Below are 25153 nucleotides of genomic sequence, written 5' to 3'. Positions count from 1 at the left end.
TTAAGTGTTCGATATTTCCAACCCTTACAACCTTACCTTCTATCTATCGTACACTGAATTCGGATTTGTCTGAATTTTTGTAAACAACCAATTAAATGATGGTGAAGTAATTTCCTCCCTCCCAGAAGGCCAACATTGAAATTCCTTGGACCAACTACTGTTATTTTAACTCGGTGCTGAACAAAACATCCTAGGGATGAATGTTCATGTTCTGACTTTAATTACTTTTAATGGTGTATTTGAGAGTGACTGTAGAATGAGTGATTTAAAAAAAATGATTTAAGAGTAATTGATTTTCCAAAATCGCCACCGGATAACTTACAAATCAATTTTAAGTGATTTTAGATTTTCCTAAAATAAAATTTTAATTTGTCAAACATATCCATGAAAACAAGAGTGATTTTGACAATAACAAATGTTATTTTGTCATGATAAAATCATTTCCAAACACACCATAAATCTCTTTTTCCAAAATGACAAAATCACTCTAAAACACGTCCTAAATCTCTTTTTTCAAAATCACTGTTTCTACCGTCACTCGTAAACACACTCTAATTTGGAGATCTTTTGAGGTAGTAGTGTTTTTTTTTTAAAAAAAATTTAGAAAAAGAAAATACATTTTTTAAATGGTTGTTATAATGATAAGATTTATTTTAAAATTTATTAATTTTTTTGAAATGTTTTGTAAAATTTTAATTGTTTTGAAGAGATTGATTTTATGGGTCCACAACTTGATAGTAAACTGTATTTAAAACTTGTGAGGTCCACAATTTATCGAAAGATAGATAGTTAAAAATTTTTGGTATCTTGCATTAAAGAAAAAGTTAATTATGTTAGTACAAAACTAAGAGATCCCAAAATTTAAAAACAATAATAATAAAATAAAATAAAATATAGATACATAGTTGGAGTGGTTAAAAAAAAAATCTGGCGTTTCTTATAGAAGGTTTGTTTTTGAAATGTTGCTAGCTTTTTTTAGAAACAAAAAGTTTCTATCTTTTTTCTTCTAATAGTGTTAGTGTTTGAACTAGCAAGCACCATATTACGAAACTATTTTCATGGACCTACGATTTTTGTCATCACTTATTGGAACGATTAAATTTTCTGTGCTGTCAATATGGTTCTGTCTAAAAGTCATTATGTTGATTGAGATGTTCTCATTGATATGTTTCAACTTTTTTGTCAATTCAAATTTGCAACAATATGCTTGCATCTCCAATAAGGGACACTTTCCAATAGAACCACAAGAGTTTTTTTTTTAGAAAATTTCCAATTTGGGACAATTTCCACCGTAAGATTTGAAGTGTCTGAATATTTGGAATCTTCATTCTTACCTAGGGCAGTAAAAAACAATCCGAATTAATGTCAATCCTGAATAAGTTTTATCATGGACTCTAACATGTATTTACCATACAAGTGGAGGAATAAACTTTTAACTTTTTATTTCGTTTTTGCAATTTTATATTCAAACATTAAAAATTGTCTATTGAGTCTAACTTTCAACTTTATTTTATTTTAATTTCAAATTTTTTTAAAAACAGCTATTTTAATATTTATCACGAATGATAATTTAATGAATAAATATCATGACTTAGTAGGTAAGCATCAATTTTTTTCCATTGACATGTAGGAATTAAATAAAATAAACATCAAGTGAGTGTTTATTCAACGATGATCAAAATAATTATTTTAAAAAAGTTTATAAATTAAAATAGCCACAATCAAAATAAGATTTAAACTAGATATGAACTCGTCTTCAAAAACAACGGAGAAATTTAATAAAAAAAAAAAACACCTCATACTATGTTAATAATAATAAATCACCATTCAATCAAAAAATTTAAGTTTATGAGTTGAGTAAATTTAACTCATTTATGAATATCTCAATAATACGTGTTTGATTCAGGTCATTGGGGGTGATATCTGGGATGACGGGAGGGGGAGGAAACGTGGGGTCTGTGTTGACTCAGCTGATATTCTTCAGAGGGTCTCGCTACACAAAAGAGAGAGGCATCAGTCTGATGGGAGTGATGATCATCGCCTGCACAATCCCTCTTCTGTTCATCTATTTCCCTCAGTGGGGCGGCATGGTGTGCGGCCCCTCCTCCTCCAAGATTGCTTCCGAGGAGGATTACTATTTGTCCGAGTGGAGCCCTGAGGAGAAGGCCAAAGGCCACCATTTGCTCAGCCTTAAGTTCGCTCACAACAGTCGCACTGAGAGAGGCAAAACCCATAACTCCACTGCTGCTGCTGATCATGCAATTGCAGATCCTCCCCATGTCTAAATTGCTTCTTTTTCTTTTTGGGCTTAAGGCCCACTATCCTACCTCTGCCATATGGCCCATTTCTTTGTTTCCTCCAGGGCCACCCCACCCTGCATCGTCTCACAATATTTATATCATTAGAAGGAAAAAAAAAAAAAAAACTATTTCGGATGGTAATCTGTACTTTATCCGAAAATATGTTATCACTTATTAGAAGAATGGGGAGCCTTCTCCCCTGGTTAGAAGGGAAACGGAGCACTGAAATGTGTTCGAATTGACTATTTCCTAATATCACGTGTGCTACAATTGCTAGAAGTAAGGAAGTTCTAGGATGGGTTCGGAATGAGTTTGATAAAAATAACATTAATTAAGTGCTTCTCCTTAGTTCTGAGAACTTTCAAAAATCTTGTATTAAAAAAAAATGAAAATCACTTGCTATCTAATATCTATCCAAAAATCATTCTGAATTTACTCTTAATTTACAAACAAAAACAACTCTATTAGTACAACACTACGAGACATGATTCGTGAAACTCATAGAACCAAGAGTAAAGTAATGTGAGCCTAAGTCTTTAAGTCAACAATATTGTACTATTTTGCAAGCTATTTTCAAATTCTAATCGACTCGACGGTAATTCTTATAGAACTAAATAGATTCTAAATGGAAAAGAGAGAAGAAATAAGAAATTTAGTATAAAGGAAAAGAGAGTAAATTTATTCTGCATTATTTTTGTTGTTCCCCAAGGAGAAGGTACTAGAATGAAGAATCAGTTAGAAACGGGAGAGCAGAGCACTAGCATATTGCGTGTAAAGGAAAGGGCAGTGTTAGTGGAGGCCAACGTTTATGAGCAAAAACATAAGCCGCTGAAGAACAGTCGTCATAAAGCCTGTATTATCTTTACATTAATTACTAAGGTAAAATTAAAAGCCATGCCGCGCCTGAAAAGCTTTCCCCCACTGTCACCGCCATGAATCTCTCTCTCTCTCTGCCCTTTCTTTTCCACCAACCAATTTTCCAGAGGCAAAGAGAATAGAACAGAGTAGGGCCCAAATTCAACTTATTACAACTTCGCAAACTTTTCTGGGAAAGCAAAAAAGGAACATTTTTGGCTGATGGGTAGAAAATTTCGGGTCACTTTTAGTTTTATAGCCTCCTCAGTTTCACTTTGCTTGGATCAATTGGGAAATGAGATGCTGATGGATTCACAATATAATTTCTGATTACAATATGTCAACGCCAAACCCAACAAAACAGCGACAATGCTTTTCAAATCATCACCTTCCTACATTTTCCAAAAATTTCTGCAGAAGGGAAGCTAGACAGAGAAAACAGAAACAGAGAGGGTTTCAGTAACAGGCATGATCATGGGACTTTGCAATCCTGCGAACAGCGCCACCACCGCCCCTTCTCAAGCAGTAATCCATACTTGAAGGAACCAGGGGGGCCTGAGATTTGCCATAAGAATTCCAGCACATGGAGCTTTGAAATCCTCTGGATTCTGAAGATGGGCTCAGCTGGATATTAATGAGATCAACGTCTATGCATGGGATTTGGTTGCTGCAGGCCAAGTGAATGGGCTGAACCGTGTAACTCCCTATGATTTGATCGTATGTTACACCTGAAATTGCAACTGCTCCTGTTTGGTTCTTGCATTTGTACTTGTCGCAGTAGTATTGGTCTATCATGATGGGAACCTTCACATCAGAAACTTGGATATTGGAAAATGATACATTCTTCACTGATCCGGCTCCTCCCTGTTCATATTTGACAAGTGTTTATTTGTTTGAAAACAAACAGCCATTCTTCTCTATCCCATTTGTAAAAAAATTAGTGGTGGGCAAGAAACAGTCAACAAAGAAGTATTGGTTTTTCTTTTCTTGGCTAGATGGGAATTAGATTGCTTGTTTTTTAAGGTTAAATTGTTAAATTTTTCGACCTTTGATCTTAAATTTTGGGTTGTGTTTATTAAGTTCCATTAACATTTCTAAATTGTGAATAATAACTTTAGCTAGTTTAACATTGTTAACTAAATGATGAAATGACATGATTACCATTAATTGATTTGGCATGACGTGACAAATAAATGACAGAAAGAAGTAGACCATTTGACAAAATAAAGAGATATGTGCACTATAATATATACCCTCCTTTTGAACCAACCTATCAAATCTCTTTTATAGACTATGTTACACCATTTTTACCAATTATTTAATTATTTACTTTCTTCTGCTATGTGCCTATCACGTCTTGTTTCAAATGAGTCAACATTTATTCAATAGAGGCATGCTTCATCATTAAAATTACATTGAATAGCGATGTAGAGTCTAAGAATTAAATAAACATGACCATCCAAATTTAGAGTAAATCTGTAGTTTTAACTTCTTCTTTTTACCTGCCAGGTTTTGATCCTCACTCCTGAAAGAGCGTTTTGAATTGAGATGTTTTGGACAACAATATTGGAGACACATGCAACACTTTTATCTTTTCCAAGTCCACCCAAGCTGTAATTATAGGCAAGAAAATCATCTCTAGTGGTGAATATAATCATGTTCAAGAAAAGTTGAACAAAATGGTTAGTCCTTAATCACTGCAATAAATGAATGTTCTCTACAGGAATTGCCTTTACTAAAAAGTAACATTGATGAGGATTTATTTACCTAATGCCATGTCCAGGGCCACAGTTGATATGATGAACGTGAATGTTGGAGCAACCAGTCTGAATGGAAACACAGTCATCTCCTGTCAAAATAAAAAATATATAAAAAAGAAAAAACAGTAAAAAGAAAAAAAAAACTAGTAAAATAGTTCATATTTGAAAAGAATAAAATATTACCACAGCCAATGTTGGAGTGTTGAATTTCGACATCTTGTGTGTTCTGCAGGTGAATGCCGTCGGTGTTGGGGCTGTTCTCCGGCGAAGAAATGGTGATATTGTCAATTTTAACCCCGCCGGAGTTGTCAAATTTCAGATGACACTGTGGACTGTTTAGAATGCTGATGTCACGAACTGTCACATTATAGCTGGAATAAAATCTCAAAGCCTGTCATTTATAAAATAAATCTCAATTAATTGTTTTTTAAATTGTAATTATAAGCCAGAAACAATGAGAGAGAGAAGAAGAAGAAGAGTGAGAAAATTTTACAGTGGGCTTCATATCTGGAATGTGTTTCACTTTCTTCTGCAGAAAAACAAAAATAACAAGAAATGGTTAAGCTAAAACCCCACTCACTTCAATGTCATTAGCACAATTTAATGAGGATTACAAGTTTGTAAATTAAAAAAAAAAAAAAAAAAAACTAACTTTGTTATTATAGAATCCGGAGAGTGTCCACCAATTAAAGCCCTGGCCATCCACAGTACCAGAGCCTTGAATGGTGAAGTTATGTAGCCATTTGAAATTCAGCCATTGAAACAAGCTGGATTTTGGCCACGAACTTACTTTTGGAGGCGCCAACACAGCTCCATCAATCTGTTTCGGAGTTGCACTTCCCCCATTAATTATCTTATCTTTTGAAGTCTAAAGCAGCACTAACTTATTAAAAGGAGAAAAAGAAAAACAATATGTTACATGACATGTCAAAGAACATACTTTTTGTCCTTTTCATTACATCCTCAAATAAATCAAATTCTTTAAGGAGAGAAGATATGAAGGCAAACCTGAAGAACTAGCTGAGGCATACAAGGGCCATTTAGAGTTATGGGTTTGATTAGAAACCTGTATTCTGATGGGATCTGCAACGTAGCTCCAGGAATCTGGCATGCAGCTTTCCATGCTGATATAAGTGCCTGCAAATAGGATGGTTTTTGCAAGTTCAAAACAATGCATCAGTCACTTACTCTCCCTCCCTCTGTTTTCTGAGGTTGTTTTAGACAATTTTCCTTTTAATGTTTGCGAGTGTCCATGCCAACTTATGCTACTCGACGAATTTTAGAGGATGGCTGCTTGATTCTACTATATTAATTTGGTTGCTAAAGAAAGGTTTAAGATATTAAATTTTAAGTAGGTGAACTCTTAACTCGTTTTTTTTTTCTTTAGCCTCGATGACAACTAAGCCAATTCAGGATGGTCAGAATTTGTTTTTCACAATTTTACCTTGGAATCATCAGAAACTCCATTTCCCTTTGCTCCAAACGACAAGATGTTGAAAATGGTGGACTGAGTTTGATTGTAATCAGGAAATGGAGCTGGTGCTGAAGCACTGCCATTTCCAGCACCCTTTTGCTTCTGATGCTTCCCCTTCTTGCTGTGATATTGCTTCCTTGCCTCCACTGTAACTACAGAAGAACACACAAGCAAAGAGACCAGAAAGAACAGAAACAATGAAAAAGTTAAATTCTGGCTTCTTTTGTTCATCTCCACAAGCACTCTTATTTCTCACTTCCCAACACTAGAGATTTTAAGCCAAGTTCAACTGAAAACAAGATAGTGAAGTCTTCAGAATATATAGAGAATTCAAGGCCTGTCATATTCAGAAAAAAGGTCCACTTTTCCAAGGTAATTACCTAATGGCATCTAATGGCAGTGACCCAACAGCCAGCTCAAAGAGAATAAACATAAAGTAAACTCCATCTCAAGCAAATGAATCGTATTATAATTAGTGAAAGTTGTCATTATTTAGAGCACCTTTGTTTGTTTGTATGTTGTTGTGTATAAAATTATGAATTAGCAAAATTATGAAAGCTATCTACGGCACATCGAATGGATAATGCATTCAAGAGCACGTCTTCCAAAATATATATAAATTAATCTTTCAAAAAGAAAATAAATAACGGCATTGTTGGCTCTAAAGAAAATTTCTCCCTTTGAGTTAGGAAAAGATTCTTAAAATTGCAAAAGATGCTGTTTTGTTGACATGGACTGTTAATCTTTTGAATTAGAATTTTGGACACGCATATGACTTTAGGTGCTTTAAAATTTTCAATTTTTTAAAAAAAGTGCTCACAGCCAATAAAAAGTTTAGTAAAAGAAACCAATTGGTTGATAAAATTCTAATAGAGAGTTTGGTATTACTTCTTGAAGGCGCCAGAGCGTCTTAATGAGTTAAAACATCGTCCAAATTTTTCATAGGTTAATGAATACCTTTAATAATTCTAAGGATACTTGAAAATCTGTTAAAGTATGATCAGAGAACTTAATAATGCCTTTCCAAATCTTTTTTATAGAAAATGTGTTACATGGTACTACTTCCGATATTAAATTGGCCACCATGATTTGAACTCATTCCCTCTGAATTCTTTATAATTTAGATTGATCTTTATTGACCACGATGGTTAACTGCTCCCCAACTAATTCTAATTGAAAAATGTAAAATCTTTATTAGTACAAACATTTTTTTCAGCTAAAAGCCACATTTCCCATTACTTGGGAGTAAATACCAATGTTGGTCTATATCATAATCAATCATAAAAAAGATACAAACATCCCATTTGATAATCATTTTTTTCCAGCTAAAAGCCACATTTGCACATACATTTCTTTCTATTCAAGGAGAAAAGGCAAGCATAATTTTTTAAAGTATAAAATAAAAAACGAAAGGATTATCAAATTCGTTAACTTCCTGATTCAGAAGAACCAAAATGCAGATTCATCAAAATGATACAATTAAACAAGGGTAACAAAAGGACACCCCAAAATCACAGGTCAACCTAATAAAAACAACCAGAGCAGAAGGGGTTACTCTTACTGGATTAGTGATCTATCAGAAACCCACATACAGAAAAGACACAAAAAAGGACAAAAGTGTAGAGTAGATAGAGCTAAACGGAAAAAAATAAAATAAAGTGCCACTTGGTAGGTTGAGGAGATCATGGGGGCAGTTTTTATAGTTGAATACCTGGAAAGTTGTATAAAGAGGGTTTTGAAGAGGTAGCTTTTTGGCGAAGTGGGTCGCACGTTGATCAAACTGGGAATACAATACAGCCTACAGAGGGCGGCTCAGGCTCGGCATTATAGTATGGTAGTGACTTCCATTTGGCTCCATTTTACTTTCTTTTCTATCCACACCCACATCTTCTATTAGCACACCACGGTTTTCTTTTATCTCTCTCTCTTTCGTCGCACGCTGTGGGCCACTCGATGGGCCGGTCGGTGCCCACTACGGCGATTGCGATGTTCTTCTCTGTTGTGTGTTCTGTCGGGGTGGGATTAGGAATTAGGAGCCTACTTTTTGTAATGGTGGCGCTCCTTTTTGATAGTCGCAAAAGTTTAAAAGGTTGCAGTTGCAGAGTAGCCATAGCCGGCTGAGCACTGAGGAGACAGGGAAGGTGGGAGATATTGGGTTTGGGCCTTGTGATCGGCCTATCCCCCAGTTTGGTCCTTGGGCCTCTCGTGGTTTCTATTTTTCGGCCCAAAAGGCTGTTTCTTAAGTATCTGGTTTTGAGCCTTGTGATTTGATCGTTGGGCCTGTTGTGGTCTCTGAGAGGTTTTGGGTTTTGGGCCTATCGCGATTTCTGGATATTAGGGCCCAAAATGTTTTAACTAAGAGATATTGGGTCTGGACCTTGCGATTGGCCCAGTGATAGATGGCTGGGCCTCGTTATTTCTGGATAATAGAACCCGAAAGAAAGCCCATAGTATCTGAGAGAGAGAGATTAGGTCTGGGCCTTGTGATTCACTTGTCCCCAATTCGATAAAATCTCGTCATTTCTGGGTATTAGGGCCTAAAAGGCTGTTTTACCTATCTGGGGATATTGGGTTTGGGCTTGTTATTAAGCCCAATTCTGTAGTTGGGCCTCTCATGATTTCTAGATATTAGGGCTGAAAAGGCCGTTTTAACCATCTGAGAGGTATTGGGTATGGGCCTTGATATTAACTTATAGGCCAATTTGATTGTTGGGCCTCTTTTAACTTCTGAATATGGCCCAAACGCCGTTTTAGCTGTCTGAAGGATTGGGTTTGGGCCTTGTAAGTGGCCAATAACCTAGTTCGATGGTTGGGCTTCTCATGATTTCTGGGTATTGAGGCCCAAAAGGCCATCCTAACCATCTGACCAAGCCTCCATGCCATATCTTCCTGCATTATGGAAGAAGAAAGGAAAGATGGTAAATAATAATTTAGTACACGAGATATTAAATATAATATACACTAATATGTTCAAAGGTCCAAGTTCGTTTATATTAGGTGAGAAGTATTTGACAAGTTAACCATTCTGAGAGTTTAAAATTGTACATTTTTAATTTGAATAATGAATTTTAATAAAATGCATGTCCAGTCGGTGGGTCTTAAATTTACAAAACGTTAGTCACTGGTAATTTTCAAAAGACAAGACAATATAGCAATGAATTAATAAGTCAATAACATAAAAGTCGTCCCCAGTTGGGAATTAGGTAGAAATCACACAGATTGTGAGAAATTATATTATAAAAAGGGTGGGAATTAAGAGATTTTTATTCAAAACTCTTCAATAATTAATACCTTTGTCGGAAGAAGAAAATGGAAAATCGTTCTTTTCGATTCAACTTTAAAGTGACCTCATTTGAAAACTTGAAAAGAACGAAAATACGTGTAGAATTTAATATTTATATTTATATATAAAAAAATTCAACATCACAGAGGCTAAATAAGGAATGAAATGACAGAGAATTCAGGAATTGGCCCCACATGAGACATAGGCGCCGCCGTGCCCCCACCGCGCATTTCCCGTCGTCGCGCCCACTCACTCTGCCGAGTCTTCCATTACATATATGTTTTTACGGAAGAGTCTTCTTTTTCAGTTTTATTTATTTTTAAGATTTTGACTTGTATGATTTTAAAAGTTACGATGGAATTACCAAAAGTCGGTTAATTTATGATACATTATTTCCCCTTTTGAGTTTTCGTGCTAATCTGTTCAAGTTTGGAGGTAAATTAACGTAGGTTTTTTTTCCCTCCGCAGGGTAAAATGGCACGGTAAAGTTTCAAAAAAGAAAAGGAAAAAAAAACGGCTCTCCCTGCTGGAACAGAAAGGCCACAAAATTACAAAACAAAAATTAATCAATTCAAACTCCCAAATCCACTCATTCCAGGGGGTCCTGAATAAGACGGTTGATTTATAAGTCAAAAAGCATATCTTTATGGACATGAAATATTTCTACCGTCCAAAAACAAATCCGATCGTCTATTTAAAAATCTAAAAGAATAAAATTTACACTTTTATCCTGAACTAATTATAATTAGATTAATATATTTTTAAGGATCCATCTCAATATTAAAATTTAAAATTGGTAAATTAGGAGATCAATGTTAATGACACCTTCCAAAATAAAAAAAAAATCTCAAAATCTCAAAAAACCATCTATTTTCGAAACTCATCCCTTTCTTCTTCCTCCGAGCCTCCGTTCTTCTTCTCCGACAGTCCGTCGCTATCTACCTTCCTCTCCAGCCGTCTCCGTTTTTCTCTGTCGTAAGAGCATTTCGTTGCGTTTATCCCTTTCAAAAGGAGATTTCCATCGGTCGACCACCTTCATCTCTTGCATTCCAACGTTGTTTTCAATTTCTGATTTCGTGTGAAATATTGTATATATGAGGATATATATTATTATAGTAAGTTGATTATGATATATCTTATTACTCAACTTATTTATATCTAACGATATGTACTATAATGATTTTAAATGTATATATGTGGATATATAAGTTAATATATACTGTGATTTTGAATATATTTTTTGAATATGCATTATATGTTTATTGAGACTTCAAAAGATGTTTTGTGATTTTGAATTGTCTTTGAAAATTGAGCATCAGAGAGTGAATTAAGGGAAAATTTTGAATGAGTAAATTAAGGTTTTGAAGGGGTGAATTGTGTTCAAAATTAGTATGGGGCCCACTAATTAATTAAATGATTATGATAATAATTTATGGAATTAAATCTTTTATATTAAAAAAACAAATAACTATGTAAATGTAATAAATAATGGTAAAATCGAAATTAAAATAAAATCCTATCGTAGAAATTTAAGTGTAAAATTAGAAAATTTTACCCTGAAACAGTACTCACCATAAATCTCCACGGAGATATTCAATTACTGTAGATACTTTTTTGTTTAGTACAAGTGTCTAGATAGGTTAATTATATTATACATCAAAATTATAGTAATGTGTTAGATATAGCAAACAACCTTAATTATTAGGTATAGCTCAATGGTATCTTGCCCATTCACATTTATTATATTAAGAAAATATTAATCATAGCATTAAACTAATAATTATCTGCTGGTGGAGTACGATTTTGACCAAAATCAACCATATAATACATCAGTTTAATAAAAAGCAACAATTGATACATAAAAATAAAGTTGTTGAAATTTGAATCAATCGAAATGATAAAGTTTATTAAAATCAAACTAATTAATTCTTTTCCAATTGTATGCTTTAAAGAGAATAATAAACCAAATAATATAATTTCAACCCAACCCAATTTAATTGATTTTGGTTAAATTAAAATTTTAGTAGGTAGATTCATGAGTTTTCATTTTTATTATCTAACAAGTCTATGAAATTTAAGGAATATCAAATAAATCGACTTTCAATCTTGTATCAAATGGACCCTGTAATTATTAGACATCAAATTGGAATGCTATGATACTATTAGACAATATAAAATTTTAAAATATTGAATAAATAAGAGATTTACTAGATATAAAATTATAAATTATATTAAATATAAAATTTATTGATTAGACACAAATTTTAGAGATTTAATTAAACCATTTTTGAGGTTTAGGAAGTTATAGATAAAATTTTAGAAGTTAAAAAATATAAACCAATTTTCAGTTTAATGGTTTCTAAAGCTGTATTTAATCGCGATAATTGGATGTTAATTGCGAACTAAGATGCATTAAAGTTGTCCATCCAATTCCAATCAGTGTCATATAAGTCTAAAACTGCCGCAGAATTTAATTATGATCCGTAATTAAATTTGTCTGCACTCAGTTCTGTTCTACGCGGTTTCTTTAGTCTTCTCTTTCGATTCAGAAGTCAACGATGGAAGCAGAATCTGCAATTTTCCACCCATACATATTGCTTTCAATGGCTTCGCTTCCATTAATGACCAACAGTGGACCACTTTCGCCACCCTATAAATCTTCCCACTTTCGATTTCTTTCCCTGATTTTCCCCCAATTTCCAAAATGTATCCCTCCAATTTCAATTTCCCCTCTTCGATCGCATTGCTTCTGCTGCTCTTCTTTTGTCTTGTAAGTCATTCGGCGGCTGATCCGAGAGCCACGGAGGCGGCTCTCATATGTTCCAACAACACGGCTTCCCCGCCGGAGCGATCCACCTTCGTGACGAATTTCTTGGCGTCCATGGATGCGGTTACTCCTCTAATTGCTGCGCAGCGATTTGCGACTGTCGTGAATGGGACTGGAAACACGACCGTTTACGCTTTTGGTGAGTGTATGAACGATCTCTCCCAGTCGGACTGCGATCTCTGCTTTGCTTCGATGAAAACTCAGATCCTGCGGTGTCTCCCCTTCCAACTTGCTACTCGCGGGGGAAGGCTATTCTTCGATGGCTGTTATGTTAGGTATGATTATTATAATTTCTTCAACGAATCTTTGAGTGCAGTGGATAGGGCTGTATGTGGGAAGTCGGATTATAGTGGGAATCAGACCATTTTTAGTGCTAATGCTATGGAATTGGCGAGGAATTTGAGTGTAGTAGCGCCCAAGAACGACGGGTTTGCGGTTGGATTGGTGAATCTGAGAAATGTTTCCGTCTTTGGATTGGGTCAGTGTTGGAAATTTGTGAGAGGGGCTTCTTGTTCGAAGTGTTTGGTTGCTGCTGCTAAGGAAATAGGTTCGTGTCCTCCAAAAGCTGAAGGAAGGGCGTTAAATGCTGGCTGTTACTTCAGATTTTCAACTCAACGATTTTATTTCAACAGCACGGCAACTGCCACTGGAGGCAATGGTGAGTTCGGTTTTATTTACTTGCAGTGAAACTGTTTGAAGAATTGCTTCTTCACTGGATTACTTTATCGTTCAATTGAAACAAATTGCCATAAGAGACTTTTCTTGTGGTTCCTACCTGGATATTAAAATCTTATGGGACCTGGGGGATAACCTATGAGATTAGTCGGGATGTATGTAAGCTTGCTCATAGTCATGGATATAAAATGCAAAAGAATTAACCTTAAATATGGCCTAACTGGTAGTCTCTTATGATGCCCTGTTCTCTGTTCACGAGCTGAGTTGCATGTTAGAACATTTTGGAGAGAGAGATGGTGATAGTTGTGGTGTAGATTAATGAAAGTTCTAAACCTAGTTTAAGTTTGAGACTTGAATGAACCTGAAAAACCCCATAACCTAACCATCAAAATGGATAAAATTGTCGTGAGTACTCAAATGTATTTATGGTTAACTTGATGAGGAGAATTTGGATTTTCAGTTTCAGTGATTAGAATGGAATCTAATTTACAGTGATGAGAGGTCCTTTTATTATTGCGCGAGATGAGATTAACAATGGTGTGGATGTTTTTCCACATTCTCTACACTGTCCAAATATATAAAACAAGCTCAAATGAGTCCTAGAGAAAATTTAAAGCATGTGGAGGCACTTTGACTGGAGCTTCATAATGTGCCTACAATAGTTTACTGAAATCGAGTTCCTCTTTCCAATTAGCCGTGTAAGATTTGTTAAACCATGTGATATATTAAAATTTTCCTGTCCTTCTAAATAGAACTTTTTCAATCTTATTAGTCCTCTGCACCATTGCTTGTTGGTTTGTGAACCAAGCATTTTCATGCCATTGCTTCTCTTAGTTTGGTTTAAAAAAAAAAAAAAAAGAACCTACTGTTATCCTGAGATATGGTGGCAAATAATTCATATGTTAATTTTTACAGGAAGGAGCCGTTTGGCAATAATTTTGGCTTCAGTTTCTGCTGCCGTGGCTGCCGTGTTGATTATTGCAACGGTTGTTTTCTGTGCCAGAAGGAATGTTGTGAGGAAACGCAAAGGTATTTGCTTTTATTATGTGACTATGGTAAAGTTTTCTTTCAATCGTCAAAATATTCAACTCATTGCAATTTTCTTTTTGCTTCAGAGAGAAAGCAACTCGGTCCTCTTCTAGCTATCGTTAACAAGTCCAAACTTAATTTTTCATACGAGACTCTTGAGAGGGCCACAAATTACTTTGACCAGTCCAATAAACTGGGACAAGGAGGTTCTGGTTCAGTTTATAAAGTACTATTCTGTCTCTCGTTGTCTTGGGCATACTCAGAACTTCAAAAATGCAAACTAAATAAGAAAGTTTCATTATGTTAAACAGGGAACTCTATCAGATGGAAGAGTTGTAGCAATCAAGAGGCTTTTCTTCAATACAAGACAATGGGTGGATCATTTCTTTAATGAAGTGAATTTGATAAGTGGCATTCGACACAAAAATCTTGTTGGGCTGTTGGGATGCAGTATTACAGGCCCGGAAAGCCTTCTTGTTTATGAATATGTGCCAAATCAAAGCCTGCATGATTACCTTTTTGGTAACGATTCCACCCCGAAATCCCATGTCTAATTTAAGAAGCTTTATTCTTAAAAGAATTAAAGAAATTGAAATTCTTTTACTTAATCTCTGTTTTCTATGTGCATCAGGTAACAAGAATGTCCAGCCACTGAGTTGGGAATCCAGGTTTAAGATTGTATTAGGCACAGCTGAAGGCTTGGCTTATCTTCACGAGGAGTCAAAGGTGAAAATCATTCATCGAGACATAAAATTAAGCAATATTCTGCTGGACAATGATTTCACTCCGAAGATTGCTGATTTTGGGCTCGCTAGATTGCTTCCTGAAGATAAGACACACATTAGCACTGCAATTGCTGGCACGCTGTAAGTTTCCATAATATATCATTTGGGACTCTTATCTACTTTCCAAAACATGAAGTTTTGCTCAGACCATAAGTAACTAATGTATGTTGACGTATTTTGGACATGTGTAGAGCAAACATGTTTTGCCCCTAAATGCATTCTGTGTTAACAGTTGGACATCTTTGCTCGTTCACAAGTTTGTGATTATGCCTAAACTCATGCATCTACAATCAACTTTTACTTGTCAATAGAAACATTTAGCAGCTTGATAATTTTCATGAAAATACCAACAAGACTATCATCTTAATGTTTTTCCCAAGTCCTTTTCTCATATTTAAATGCTTTACACTTGCAGAGGTTACATGGCTCCAGAATATGTAGTGCGTGGCAAGTTGTCTGAAAAGGCAGATGTTTATAGTTTTGGAGTTTTTGCCATTGAAGTTATCACAGGAAGGAGGAATGGTCACTTCTATCAAGATGCAACCTCCATCTTACAAAGGGTGAATCTTTTATCTCTTACATCATTCTGTTATCCTCTAATGTAAAGTTCCTAAATTAAACTGACACGGACCGTCATTGTCTTTGTTTCTTAAGGTCTGGAATTTTTATGGAGAGGGTAAGCTATATGCAGCTGTTGATCCTGTTCTTGCAGGCAACTTTCCACGAGATGCAGCATCTCAAATGCTTCAAATAGGTCTGGTTTGTGTGCAAGCCTTTGCTGATCTAAGGCCATCTATGTCGATGGTTGTGAAAATGATTACAGAAAATTATGAGATTCCCCAGCCAAAGCAACCTCCATATCTTCATTCTTCAAGTGGAGAAGTAAAATTCCAGAATTCTTCAGGGTCATCCAAACCCATTCTGGATTTGAATTCAGGGTCTTCACAAACTAACATGACTCAAAGCATCATCGATCCTAGATGAGCTGCGGCGTTCTTGTGAAATTATTTCTGATCATATATATAGCATACTCTTATATTAAACCCTGATAGATAACAGGTGAAGGCTTGCCATAGTTTTCCTGAACTTGTCATTCTCCCAACTCCCAACTTGCCTTCATCGTCGTGTACATTATACGGTCTCGTGGAAAACAAGAAACGCAACATTCTAATCTCCACTGGTCGGAGGATTGCAGGGTCGGTACCTGCCAAGTTTTAGAACACAATTAGCTTCTAATGAATGGCACTCCAAGTTTGGTAAGTGCAATTTGTATGCTGTAAATTCCATATATAGTCCATGTAATATGATGTGAAGGAAAATTTCGGCTTCTTGAGTTTTATAATTGTCTTATTGTATGAAGAATAAGTAGACTGCCACCATATGATATAACTTCCCAATCACGGTGCTTTACATAACAGTAAATTTCTGTGATACAATATTTTCTAGAATGTAATCATGAGAAATTGTTCTTACTTTTTGTATATCCTAAGAGTTGGGTTTAGTATTTGTGAACATTGGAAACTTGGAATTTATTTTCTGTATGTTGGTAACACAAGCAATAATATGAGTGTCCAAATTCTTCACCATATAAATATATATATATTGTTTTATTTTCCAGATATACATGAAGGGAAAGCAAACAAAAGCCGAGATCAGAGGAAACAACACTGGGAATATACATGTTGAGATGGTTAATTGAGTGTCTCAGTCCTCTCTGAAGAATCTACCAGAAGAAAGCCCATCCATTGTTTCAAACTGCATATTCTCTGATGGCTTCCAGTGGCGTTTCCGTTGATTTATGAACCAATTGTTAATTTGCTTCTGGTCAAGCCCTGTTCTCTCTGCCAGCGCCACCTTATCGGCTTCCTGCAAGATTATAAGCACCGGGTTATGGCCCATAAACTATCTCTCAATGTCAATGATGAGGGAAATTTATTATTTAATTAAACAACTTTAGATATTGTGAATTCAAACGAAATTTATTTTGAAAATCTATGCTTCGTAGCACGTGAGAAGGTATGATTTCATGAGACCATACCATGCAAATTACAAGATTTACAAAAGGTTATAAGTAAACATACCGTAGGATAAGGCCATTTATAGTGAACACTCCACCATTCAAAGAGTATTTGCCTGGCTTCTTTGGGCAATTTTCCCTTTTTCTTCTTCTTAGAGAACTCCAATTTTAAGGTACTAATATGACTGCCAAATCTACGTAAAAGTTTGTCCTTGAGATCCCTGTTCTCGCCTTTGGTTTGAGGCTCCGCCTCCACAGCTTCCATCTCTCCTCCGCTTAAGTCTTCATCCGATGAGACAGCACCTTCATCTATTCACGTGATAGCAAAAATTAGTACCCAGTACCCAGCCCATGTTTAATCAGATGAAATTTCTTAAAAAAATTAGGATTCAACATCTCAAAGAAGAAGGGCAGACAGGAGGAGTTTGATGACGGGGACCCCACAGAGAAAGGCATTCAAAGGTAAAACAAGGATTTGACTACCAACTGCAAAAAGGGAAGAAGGAAAAGGGGAAGCCCAAGGTGCGTTTCAGCAGTGTCTGGTTAAGTCATTTGTCAGAGGCAGGGGGGCGTGGAGGAACTCACAGTCAGAATAGACAAGACTGAACGGCCACATAAATTCACTTTCTGGAATGACCCAACCCAACCCACGAGAGTTTCGAGGTTAATAGAAAAAAATTTAAGAAAAAAAACCTTCTTCCCCCTCTCCCCTCGACTATATCCCATGAGCAGTAGCAGTAAGCGATGCCCCCACCAGACGAAAGTGACACTTTACCCATATCCTTATTACCGGGTAATGCCCATGCCAATGTCCATGCCCAGCCAGGAACAAAGCACATGGTAGTTGTTAGTTGATAGTGAATTAAATGACCACCCCTTTCCAGACCACTTCCTCACATTTTCAAATGTCACACTTTGGAAGTCTGGAAAAAAAGGATAGAGTATCCATCCGGACAAAGGGAGAGAGTACTGATTGTTTTAGTTTGTAAGATTTAAGAAGGAAGGTGGAAGGTGAGAAACAGAATCCCCCACCCCACCTGGTTAGCGAGGAACTATTCTGATCTGATCCAAACCCTGACTTTCCTTTCGCATCTCTTGGCTAGTTAGCTGATTCTGTTCAGACAAAGTAAAAAGTCGGTGATGGGCACCAACTTCAATCTTAAGTGTAACAAAGAAAAAGGGCCCCCCAAAAGGGGAAAGATAAAGCAACGGATATGGGTGAAAACTGTGAGCCCAGCTACCAGCCACAAAGAGACACGTGTCGTACACATCACCCGCACGAAGAGTACTTGTCGATAGAAGTGACAACCACTAACCAGCTGGGAGTGACTAAGTGCGTGGGTAAGAGAGGGCGCCAAAAGCACCTTCGCAGCGAAAACTGCGGGAGTACATGTGACAGTGTGGAAACCTCGACCACCCGCTCAACCCGGGCTTTCCCTTAACTTTTCCCTTTCTTTTTTTTCTTTTCCTTTCCCTTTTCTCTGCCAAACAAAATTTCTCAGTTTTCAATCGTGGGACATGCCATTACCCAGAATTTATTTCCCACCCAGAACACTGTACATTCTCAAGCTTCTTACTCCTGGATAAAAATGGCGATCAAGACCAAGCAAAGCAAGCCGTGACCATTATATTGGTGAGTAAAATACACATGGCAGAAACAAAAGCTATTCAGTATTTCCTAATGGCACATAAAAGCATGTACTCCACCACCTAGTACTCGCCCCAACAGACCCTAGGTTTAAAGACCCATCTTTTACTCTTTCTTCATCAAAAAGTTCGGATCGATTTACGAAATGGGTCATATAAAACTTGGGATATTAGAGTTCATTCGCAAGGAATCCTGCTGTACACAAATAGTGGGTTCCGAGAAAAAGATAATAATTTGAATACTGCTATCACTGTAACCAGCAGAAAAACTATAAAAACAAAAATAGTAATTAAGAGGGGTGGGATACAAAGACCACATAACAATAACATCACAAATAAGCTAGATATGCAACCAATATGTAATCATTATTCATTCCTTTTACATCAATTTTTAAATCCAGAGAAAGGTGATCTTTATTTAGCTGGGGGTTCCAGACAAAATAATGTAGTAACTCACTGTCCAAAAAGAAATATAGTGATTTTATATGATGAACACAGCTAGATCATCGCCTTTATATCCTCGTTCTAGAAGTAGATACCCAAAAAGAACATTAACTTGTGTTGATGGTAGACATTAAATAACATACTACCAGTCATATATTGTTTCAATTTTCTGGAATAATTTCTGCTAACTAATCTATCCCACTTTCCTACATCAACTTTGTGACCGACTAGCTCTTAAGACAAATCTATCTAGAATGATCTGGATGAGGATGGACGAAAAGCATTACGACAAGATAATAAAAAGGGGAATTCGCACACAAAATTAAAAGTGAGTCCAAAGAGAGTGCAATAATGCAGTTAGTTGGAAATAATAAGGCAAATAGTTCGTGCCAAATCTTTTGTTGTGTCCTCATGAGATGCTAAGTTCTTGCATAAAAACGAGCCAGCCAGATATTGGCAGCAAATACCGTTCGAGCACGTGAACGCATACCCATTTGAAATCCAAATGGAAGTCTGCCAACGGTCGCATGTCCAAAGAGACTTTAATATAAGGGATTATATATATGAAAGAATATAAAGAACTCACTAAAGCTCTCGTGCAAAGACAGGCTGAACACGAGGCTATTTTTTTAATGAAGATAACATCACACCTGAAAAGTTAATTTGTACTTCCAAAGTAAATTAAAAACAATAGTTGCCAACCATTATCTTTGATTTACAACCCCTTTTTTAAGATCACTCATTTTTTTAAGGAAAAAACTAATTTAACCTTTAAAGCCTGCCATACCCATTCCCATAAGTTGCATGTCAGAGAAATTAGAGATCAGCATTACAACACAAAGCAAGTTCAGTGATTTGTTCTATAATAATGAGGTTTCTCCTACCTGGGGATTGAAAGTTCTTTTTTGACGTTTAAATGAACTAATCAAGTTTCAAGAAGATGTTACTGCAACTTCACTTTATCAGCTGCAGTCAACAGCTTCATGACAAGTCCCAAGGTTCATTTTCTCATTTTCCATATCTTACATGCACCACTCATAAATTAACACACTTTAAAATTGTAATTAAAATATCTTCGACAAACATTATCACAGCCATCACAATCACGTTTAAGATAATGTCAATTATATACCTTACGAAAGATTCATCATATAATACGGACACGTATATATGTAACACTCATAAATTAACACACTAATGCAATGATGTTTGCTGTCTGAGTGAGAATTATCCACTCCTTTTATCTCCTTAATGGCATCACAAACTATCTTTTGTCTATTTTAATTAGTTGCTATCCTTTTTTTGTACCTAGAAAAATCTTCAACAGTGATGATCAATTCAAGAAATTATTGACCGAACAAATTTATGCAGGCCACTGAAAAAGGAATTCTTGGCCTCCCCATATACTTACTATTGAAAGTATATATACTCAAAAGTAATTTCATCTTGAAATTTCTAAAGAAAAAATTTATGATTTTATCTTTCCTTCTGGAATTGTAATGTTATATTTGGCGTGATATTGCTACTATCCTCCATATAATCTCTACCTACACAGAAGAGAAAAAAAAGGGGAGGCGGGGGGGGGTGGATTCACTAGCATTTTTTCATAGGATTTTTGGTAGACAATTATTGGAAAGAATAATAGTCACTTATCAAACATCAGAAAAATTACTACTTCACAATGATTAAAGAGAGTCAATAATGATAAGCGAAATGCATGTATGATACAAAATACTTTAACAATAGGATCATTGAGAATCGATTGATTATGTTTACTAAGACATCCCATATGTAAGATTTCAAATATATGATAAGCTAAGGCAGCCAGTATTTCGGGCCAAATAATTAAAAACAAATTAGTACCGTTTTGTCTATCATTAAAAATGAGATGCATTATGGATATAGAATTTAAAGGCTTTTACAAGGATTTTTCTACCAGTAGACAAATATGTATATTAATTAATACGCCCAATCATATTACTATTTCCAATGTCGTCACACTCAACTCTGAAATGTCAAAATCAGAATCTCCAACACGGAAAAAGTTCACACTTCCAGGATTGATATTTATTTTTATTTATTTGTTTATTTTTTTGGCATAGAAAATGAAAAGAGAGATAGAGATAATAAAAGCGAAGAAAATGAAACAAACACAACAAACAAGAACAAGATAGATGGATAGCCGCAGTTAAACAAACGAAAGAAAAATGTAATAATTAAAACTCTAAATTATTAGGAAACACTATTTGGAAGCCTTCATTATTGCACTTGAAGATTTCCAATATAATGAATAAAGAATCAACATTCAACGAACAATTAACAAGGTCGTAATCCAAAAACAGCGACTGTAGATAAGAGTTGCAATCGAAGACACAAGCCGATATCCATAGTTCCTAGGGTTTGGCTGTTCCTTTGAATTATTGGTTGTTAACACCTTAGAATTTTCAATCAGCAGTAATCTCCTAATCTTGTTTTTTTTTTAGTGTCATTATTTAACCAACACAAGTGACGGCAAGAAAATATAATCAGTGATTAACATCAAAGAATACTGGTTAGTGATTACTGACCGGAAAGGCTTCTGGAGAAGGCGCCATTGCAGAGGTTACTAAGTTGCATTTCGATCTTATTTAAAAACGTCGTCGCTTCATCAAAAGGCCTCTTGAGATCTGATTTATACTTCACCAACATATCGCAGTACGTATCCTTAAGAGAGAGAGAGAGAGAGAGAGAGAGAGAGAGAGAGAGAGAATCGTAACAAATAAACAGAAAATAATAATGAGAGAGAGAGAGAGAGAGAGAGAGAGAGAGATTTTGAAATGTTTATGGAGAAGAAGGAGAGAAATCAGAATGAGTACCATGAATTCGTCGAGCTCAGGATCGACGCCCAAGCACGTGGTGACAGCGTGACGGTTACAAAGGTCGCTTTCCTGACGGATTTCCTCTAACATCTGTGCAATCTCCGGAGGCGCCCCTACCTGCGCGCAATAAACCCACGCAACTCTCTTCATATTCTCTTCTACTCACTCATAATTCATGTCAAAGTTCACTTGATTACTTCCAATTCAAAACAAACTCATAATTCTTCCCGCAGTTTTCCCCCCTTTCGAGGCCGAATTCGGAATTAGGTAACAATAATTACGCTATTGTGTAAAGCCAAAAAAGAAAGAAAAATAAAATATAGGGGACAAAACCTGAACCCTGGCCAGGTGAAAAACCGAGAAAGAAAGCGTTTCTAGACTAGTAAATAGGCGATTTCTCTCTCTATCCTAGTTATACGTCTTCGTTCACAGTGTCTGAGAAGCATTTAAAGCCGAGAAAGTTCTATTTTCTGGTAAAATAAATTTATAAAAAAAAAGAAATAGCGGTAATTATTAAGAAAGAGAAGAAGATTAGGAATTAGGATTTAGGATTTTATGAAGGTAGCTGTGCAAAAGAACAGTAAGAGTGGACCGCTTTCTTTTCTTTTTTTTCTTCGTTTGGTGTGTGGTTGAGAGTTGAGAGAAAGAGCGGTGTTCACCTTTTGGCAGTCAATATAGGCATGGAGCAAACGAGGATAAGAAGGATGAGAAGAAATTTTGGCTTTGATCACGTTGATGAAATCGTCTTCACGTTGAATTTCGGGCGTGATCGATGCCGCTTCGGCTTCCGATATCGCTGAGGCTGCCGCCGACAGCAATTCGTTGGATCCAAACACTGGAATCCGATCGCGGAAGTCCCCGGACGACGCCAGTAAAGTCTGGTAATCCGGCGGCAGAATCAGATTCTCCGGCGACATCAACGCCTTGTCCGAATACTCCGCCGTGGATTGCAGTCCGTACATTTCTTCCATAGATCAGGTTGCAGTTGCAGTAGAGAGAGAGAGAGAGAGAAATGGTCGGAGAAGGAGGCGAAATTTAATGATAAAGATAAAGGAAAAGTTGGAATAAAAATAATTGGAATTAGGAAATAGGAATTAGGAGAAGAAGAGAAAGAAGGATGGGGTTTGCCGGAATTGGGAGTGGCAGAGGGGAAGTGCAGGCGTTCTCGGGTAGTGTGTTTTCCGGAGAACAAACAACGAATGAGATGCTTCTTGTTATTGCCAAGCGCCAGGTTTGGTTTCGCACTGTGCAACCCAGAGCTAAGATTAGAGAGGGAGCCACTTTTTTTTTCTTTTCTTTTTTTCTTTTTTCTTCTGGACACCACCTTTCCTTTTATATATTATTTTATAATTTAATTTAATTAAATTAGCAGCACTTGCCAGTTTTTATTTTTCTTTAAATGCATCCATTATTTTCTTCCATTCCATTTCCAATATTAAATTTCCTAAATTTAATTCCCTAATTGTACCTTCTTTCAATTGTATCCCCCGGGTGGAGTCGAGTACGGTGAGGAAGGAAATCCCCTCATAGCTTATCCTAAACTGGATTATAATCAAAATGTTTAAGATTTTTTAGCTTTCCTTTTAATTCTCCTCTCTTTAATTTCTAGAATTAAAATATATTATGTTTTTTTATGTTAACTCTTTTATAATATGTTCTTATAATTTTGGTACCTAATGTGTGTAAACAAATTCCACTTGGTTGTTAAATTTATTATTGTTTTCCCAACATTAGCAATTCAGTAAGTGACACCTATATTCTCTAGGTTCGACGTTCAAAATTCGTATTTTACATATTTGTTAGACTAAAAGGAATAAACTTTGTTGTTAACTTTATTAATTTCATGTTTCACCTCAAGATTATTAATTAATATATAATTATGTAAGTGTTTAATGAACTAAACAAGGAATACTTATTAAACACAAAATGAAAATTCCCTAAACCTAAGGAAGATTTTTAGTCATGGACTAAAAACTAAAAAGACAACCTGAAAAGTTGAATAACCCAGTAAAAAATTATACTTAATAAATACATAGAAATTTAAAATTTTAAAGATCAAATATGTAGTTCGGGAGGTTTGAATTAATTGTCACACATGCATTTGTAACACTATATTTTGGAAAAGAAATAAATGTATCTAAAAGCATTTATTTAATCATTTTAAGTTTAGAAATGGCAGGATGGAGTATATTGAATCATAAGATAGTAATTGATATTTCGTCTGATAATTAATTGTTTTCATGTTTATTATTATAGTGGCATTGGGAATGTACTGTGGTTAAAGGAGGGGCTCAATATATATAATTAAAAAGTCTAAATATTATATATATATATTTTTTACTTCAGCGACATATAAGATAGAAATTACTTTTCTATGCGAAATAGGTCCCAAACGAAGCAATAAATCTCCGTCCACATTTCCCACAACCAAGATGGGATAAAAAACAGGAACAGAAATCCAAATATTTGCATGTAAAATGTAGAATACATCGTTACGATGTTTACGTTTTAATCTTATTTATATTGATAATTTGAGTCGTCAATTGTAAATTTTGCGATTTTATTTTTTATAAATTAAAAGATATATTTCTAAGAAATTTAGGGATTTGCGTGTGGATGGAAATGAAATGGGTGGAGGCAAAGACGGTCGTCTCTGTCTCCATTCCACTCCGATAATATTTTTAAATGAAATTTTAATCTATAATTTTTTAATTTAAATTATATATATTAATCCGTTGAGATAAGTTGAAGTAAAAAGAATGGTACAAAAATTATTAATTTCATTATTTGAGAGAAAGGGGGAGAGAGGGAGGGGACATGCAGCCATGTGTGCGTATGCATTTTATTGGAACTCGTAGTTGTCCTCACAGCATGGACCTTTTAAAGCAATCCGTATCTTTATCAAATAACATCATTTTTTAACTTATTATATTTATATATAATCTCCTTTTTGTTCTTTTACCCAAATATATATCATCCTCCTTCACCCACTATTTGCATATTTATGAATTATATATTCATAAAAATATTTAAAATTTTATTATAGTTCTTGATTTTTGTCTGTGTATTTTGTTTCAAATTTTAAACCTTAGATTTTTTAAGTCTTTTAATTTTTTATAAAAATATATTTTACTTATTGCTATTAATTTTTCTTCAAAGTGTTCCATTCGTAGTTAAATTAGAAATATTAGATCAGTTT

At 35.3% G+C, this 25153-nt stretch overlaps 3 protein-coding genes across 5 annotated transcripts; 1 reads left to right on the top strand and 2 right to left on the bottom strand.

Moving 5' to 3' along the window:
* Positions 1 to 2409: 2409 nt before the first annotated feature.
* Positions 2410 to 8089, bottom strand: LOC111019762 (polygalacturonase At1g48100). Its single transcript, XM_088118024.1, has 8 exons — positions 6360 to 8089; positions 5924 to 6052; positions 5568 to 5735; positions 5409 to 5444; positions 5099 to 5306; positions 4923 to 5004; positions 4658 to 4766; positions 2410 to 4019 (listed from the first exon to the last, which is right to left on the bottom strand). The coding sequence occupies exons 1-8, from the start codon at positions 6618 to 6620 to the stop codon at positions 3612 to 3614; spliced, it is 1401 nt and encodes a 466-aa protein (XP_087974150.1). The 5' UTR covers positions 6621 to 8089; the 3' UTR covers positions 2410 to 3611.
* Positions 8090 to 12218: 4129 nt separating this feature from the next.
* On the top strand, positions 12219 to 16995 carry LOC111025711 (cysteine-rich receptor-like protein kinase 3). 2 transcript variants are annotated; one of them, XR_002603604.2, is made up of 8 exons: positions 12219 to 13157; positions 14090 to 14203; positions 14290 to 14429; positions 14515 to 14725; positions 14835 to 15069; positions 15404 to 15548; positions 15643 to 16244; positions 16607 to 16995. XR_002603604.2 is itself a non-coding variant. In XM_022303608.2 (7 exons), exons 1-7 carry the CDS (start codon positions 12377 to 12379, stop codon positions 15970 to 15972), a joined length of 1956 nt encoding a protein of 651 aa, XP_022159300.1. In that variant the 5' UTR covers positions 12219 to 12376; the 3' UTR covers positions 15973 to 16995. The 2 variants fall into 2 exon arrangements, 1 of the variants encoding a protein (XP_022159300.1); XM_022303608.2 differs by having other exon boundaries at positions 15643 to 16995.
* Positions 16052 to 23260, bottom strand: LOC111025713 (homeobox protein knotted-1-like 6). Of its 2 annotated transcripts, XM_088117251.1 has the most exons (6): positions 22614 to 23260; positions 21952 to 22071; positions 21664 to 21799; positions 17070 to 17314; positions 16668 to 16854; positions 16052 to 16192 (listed from the first exon to the last, which is right to left on the bottom strand). In XM_088117251.1, the coding sequence occupies exons 1-5, from the start codon at positions 22923 to 22925 to the stop codon at positions 16693 to 16695; spliced, it is 975 nt and encodes a 324-aa protein (XP_087973377.1). In that variant the 5' UTR covers positions 22926 to 23260; the 3' UTR covers positions 16052 to 16192; positions 16668 to 16692. The 2 variants fall into 2 exon arrangements, with proteins under 2 accessions (XP_087973377.1, XP_087973378.1); XM_088117252.1 differs by lacking the exon at positions 16052 to 16192 and having other exon boundaries at positions 16553 to 16854.
* Between the last annotated feature and the right edge of the window lie 1893 nt (positions 23261 to 25153).

Source organism: Momordica charantia, assembly GCF_013281855.1.
Source record: "Momordica charantia cultivar OHB3-1 chromosome 9 unlocalized genomic scaffold, Mcharantia_2.0 BLBB01000009.1, whole genome shotgun sequence".
In the NCBI taxonomy this organism is placed as follows: domain Eukaryota; kingdom Viridiplantae; phylum Streptophyta; class Magnoliopsida; order Cucurbitales; family Cucurbitaceae; genus Momordica; species Momordica charantia.
This window is presented reverse-complemented; position numbering and strand designations above follow the sequence as displayed.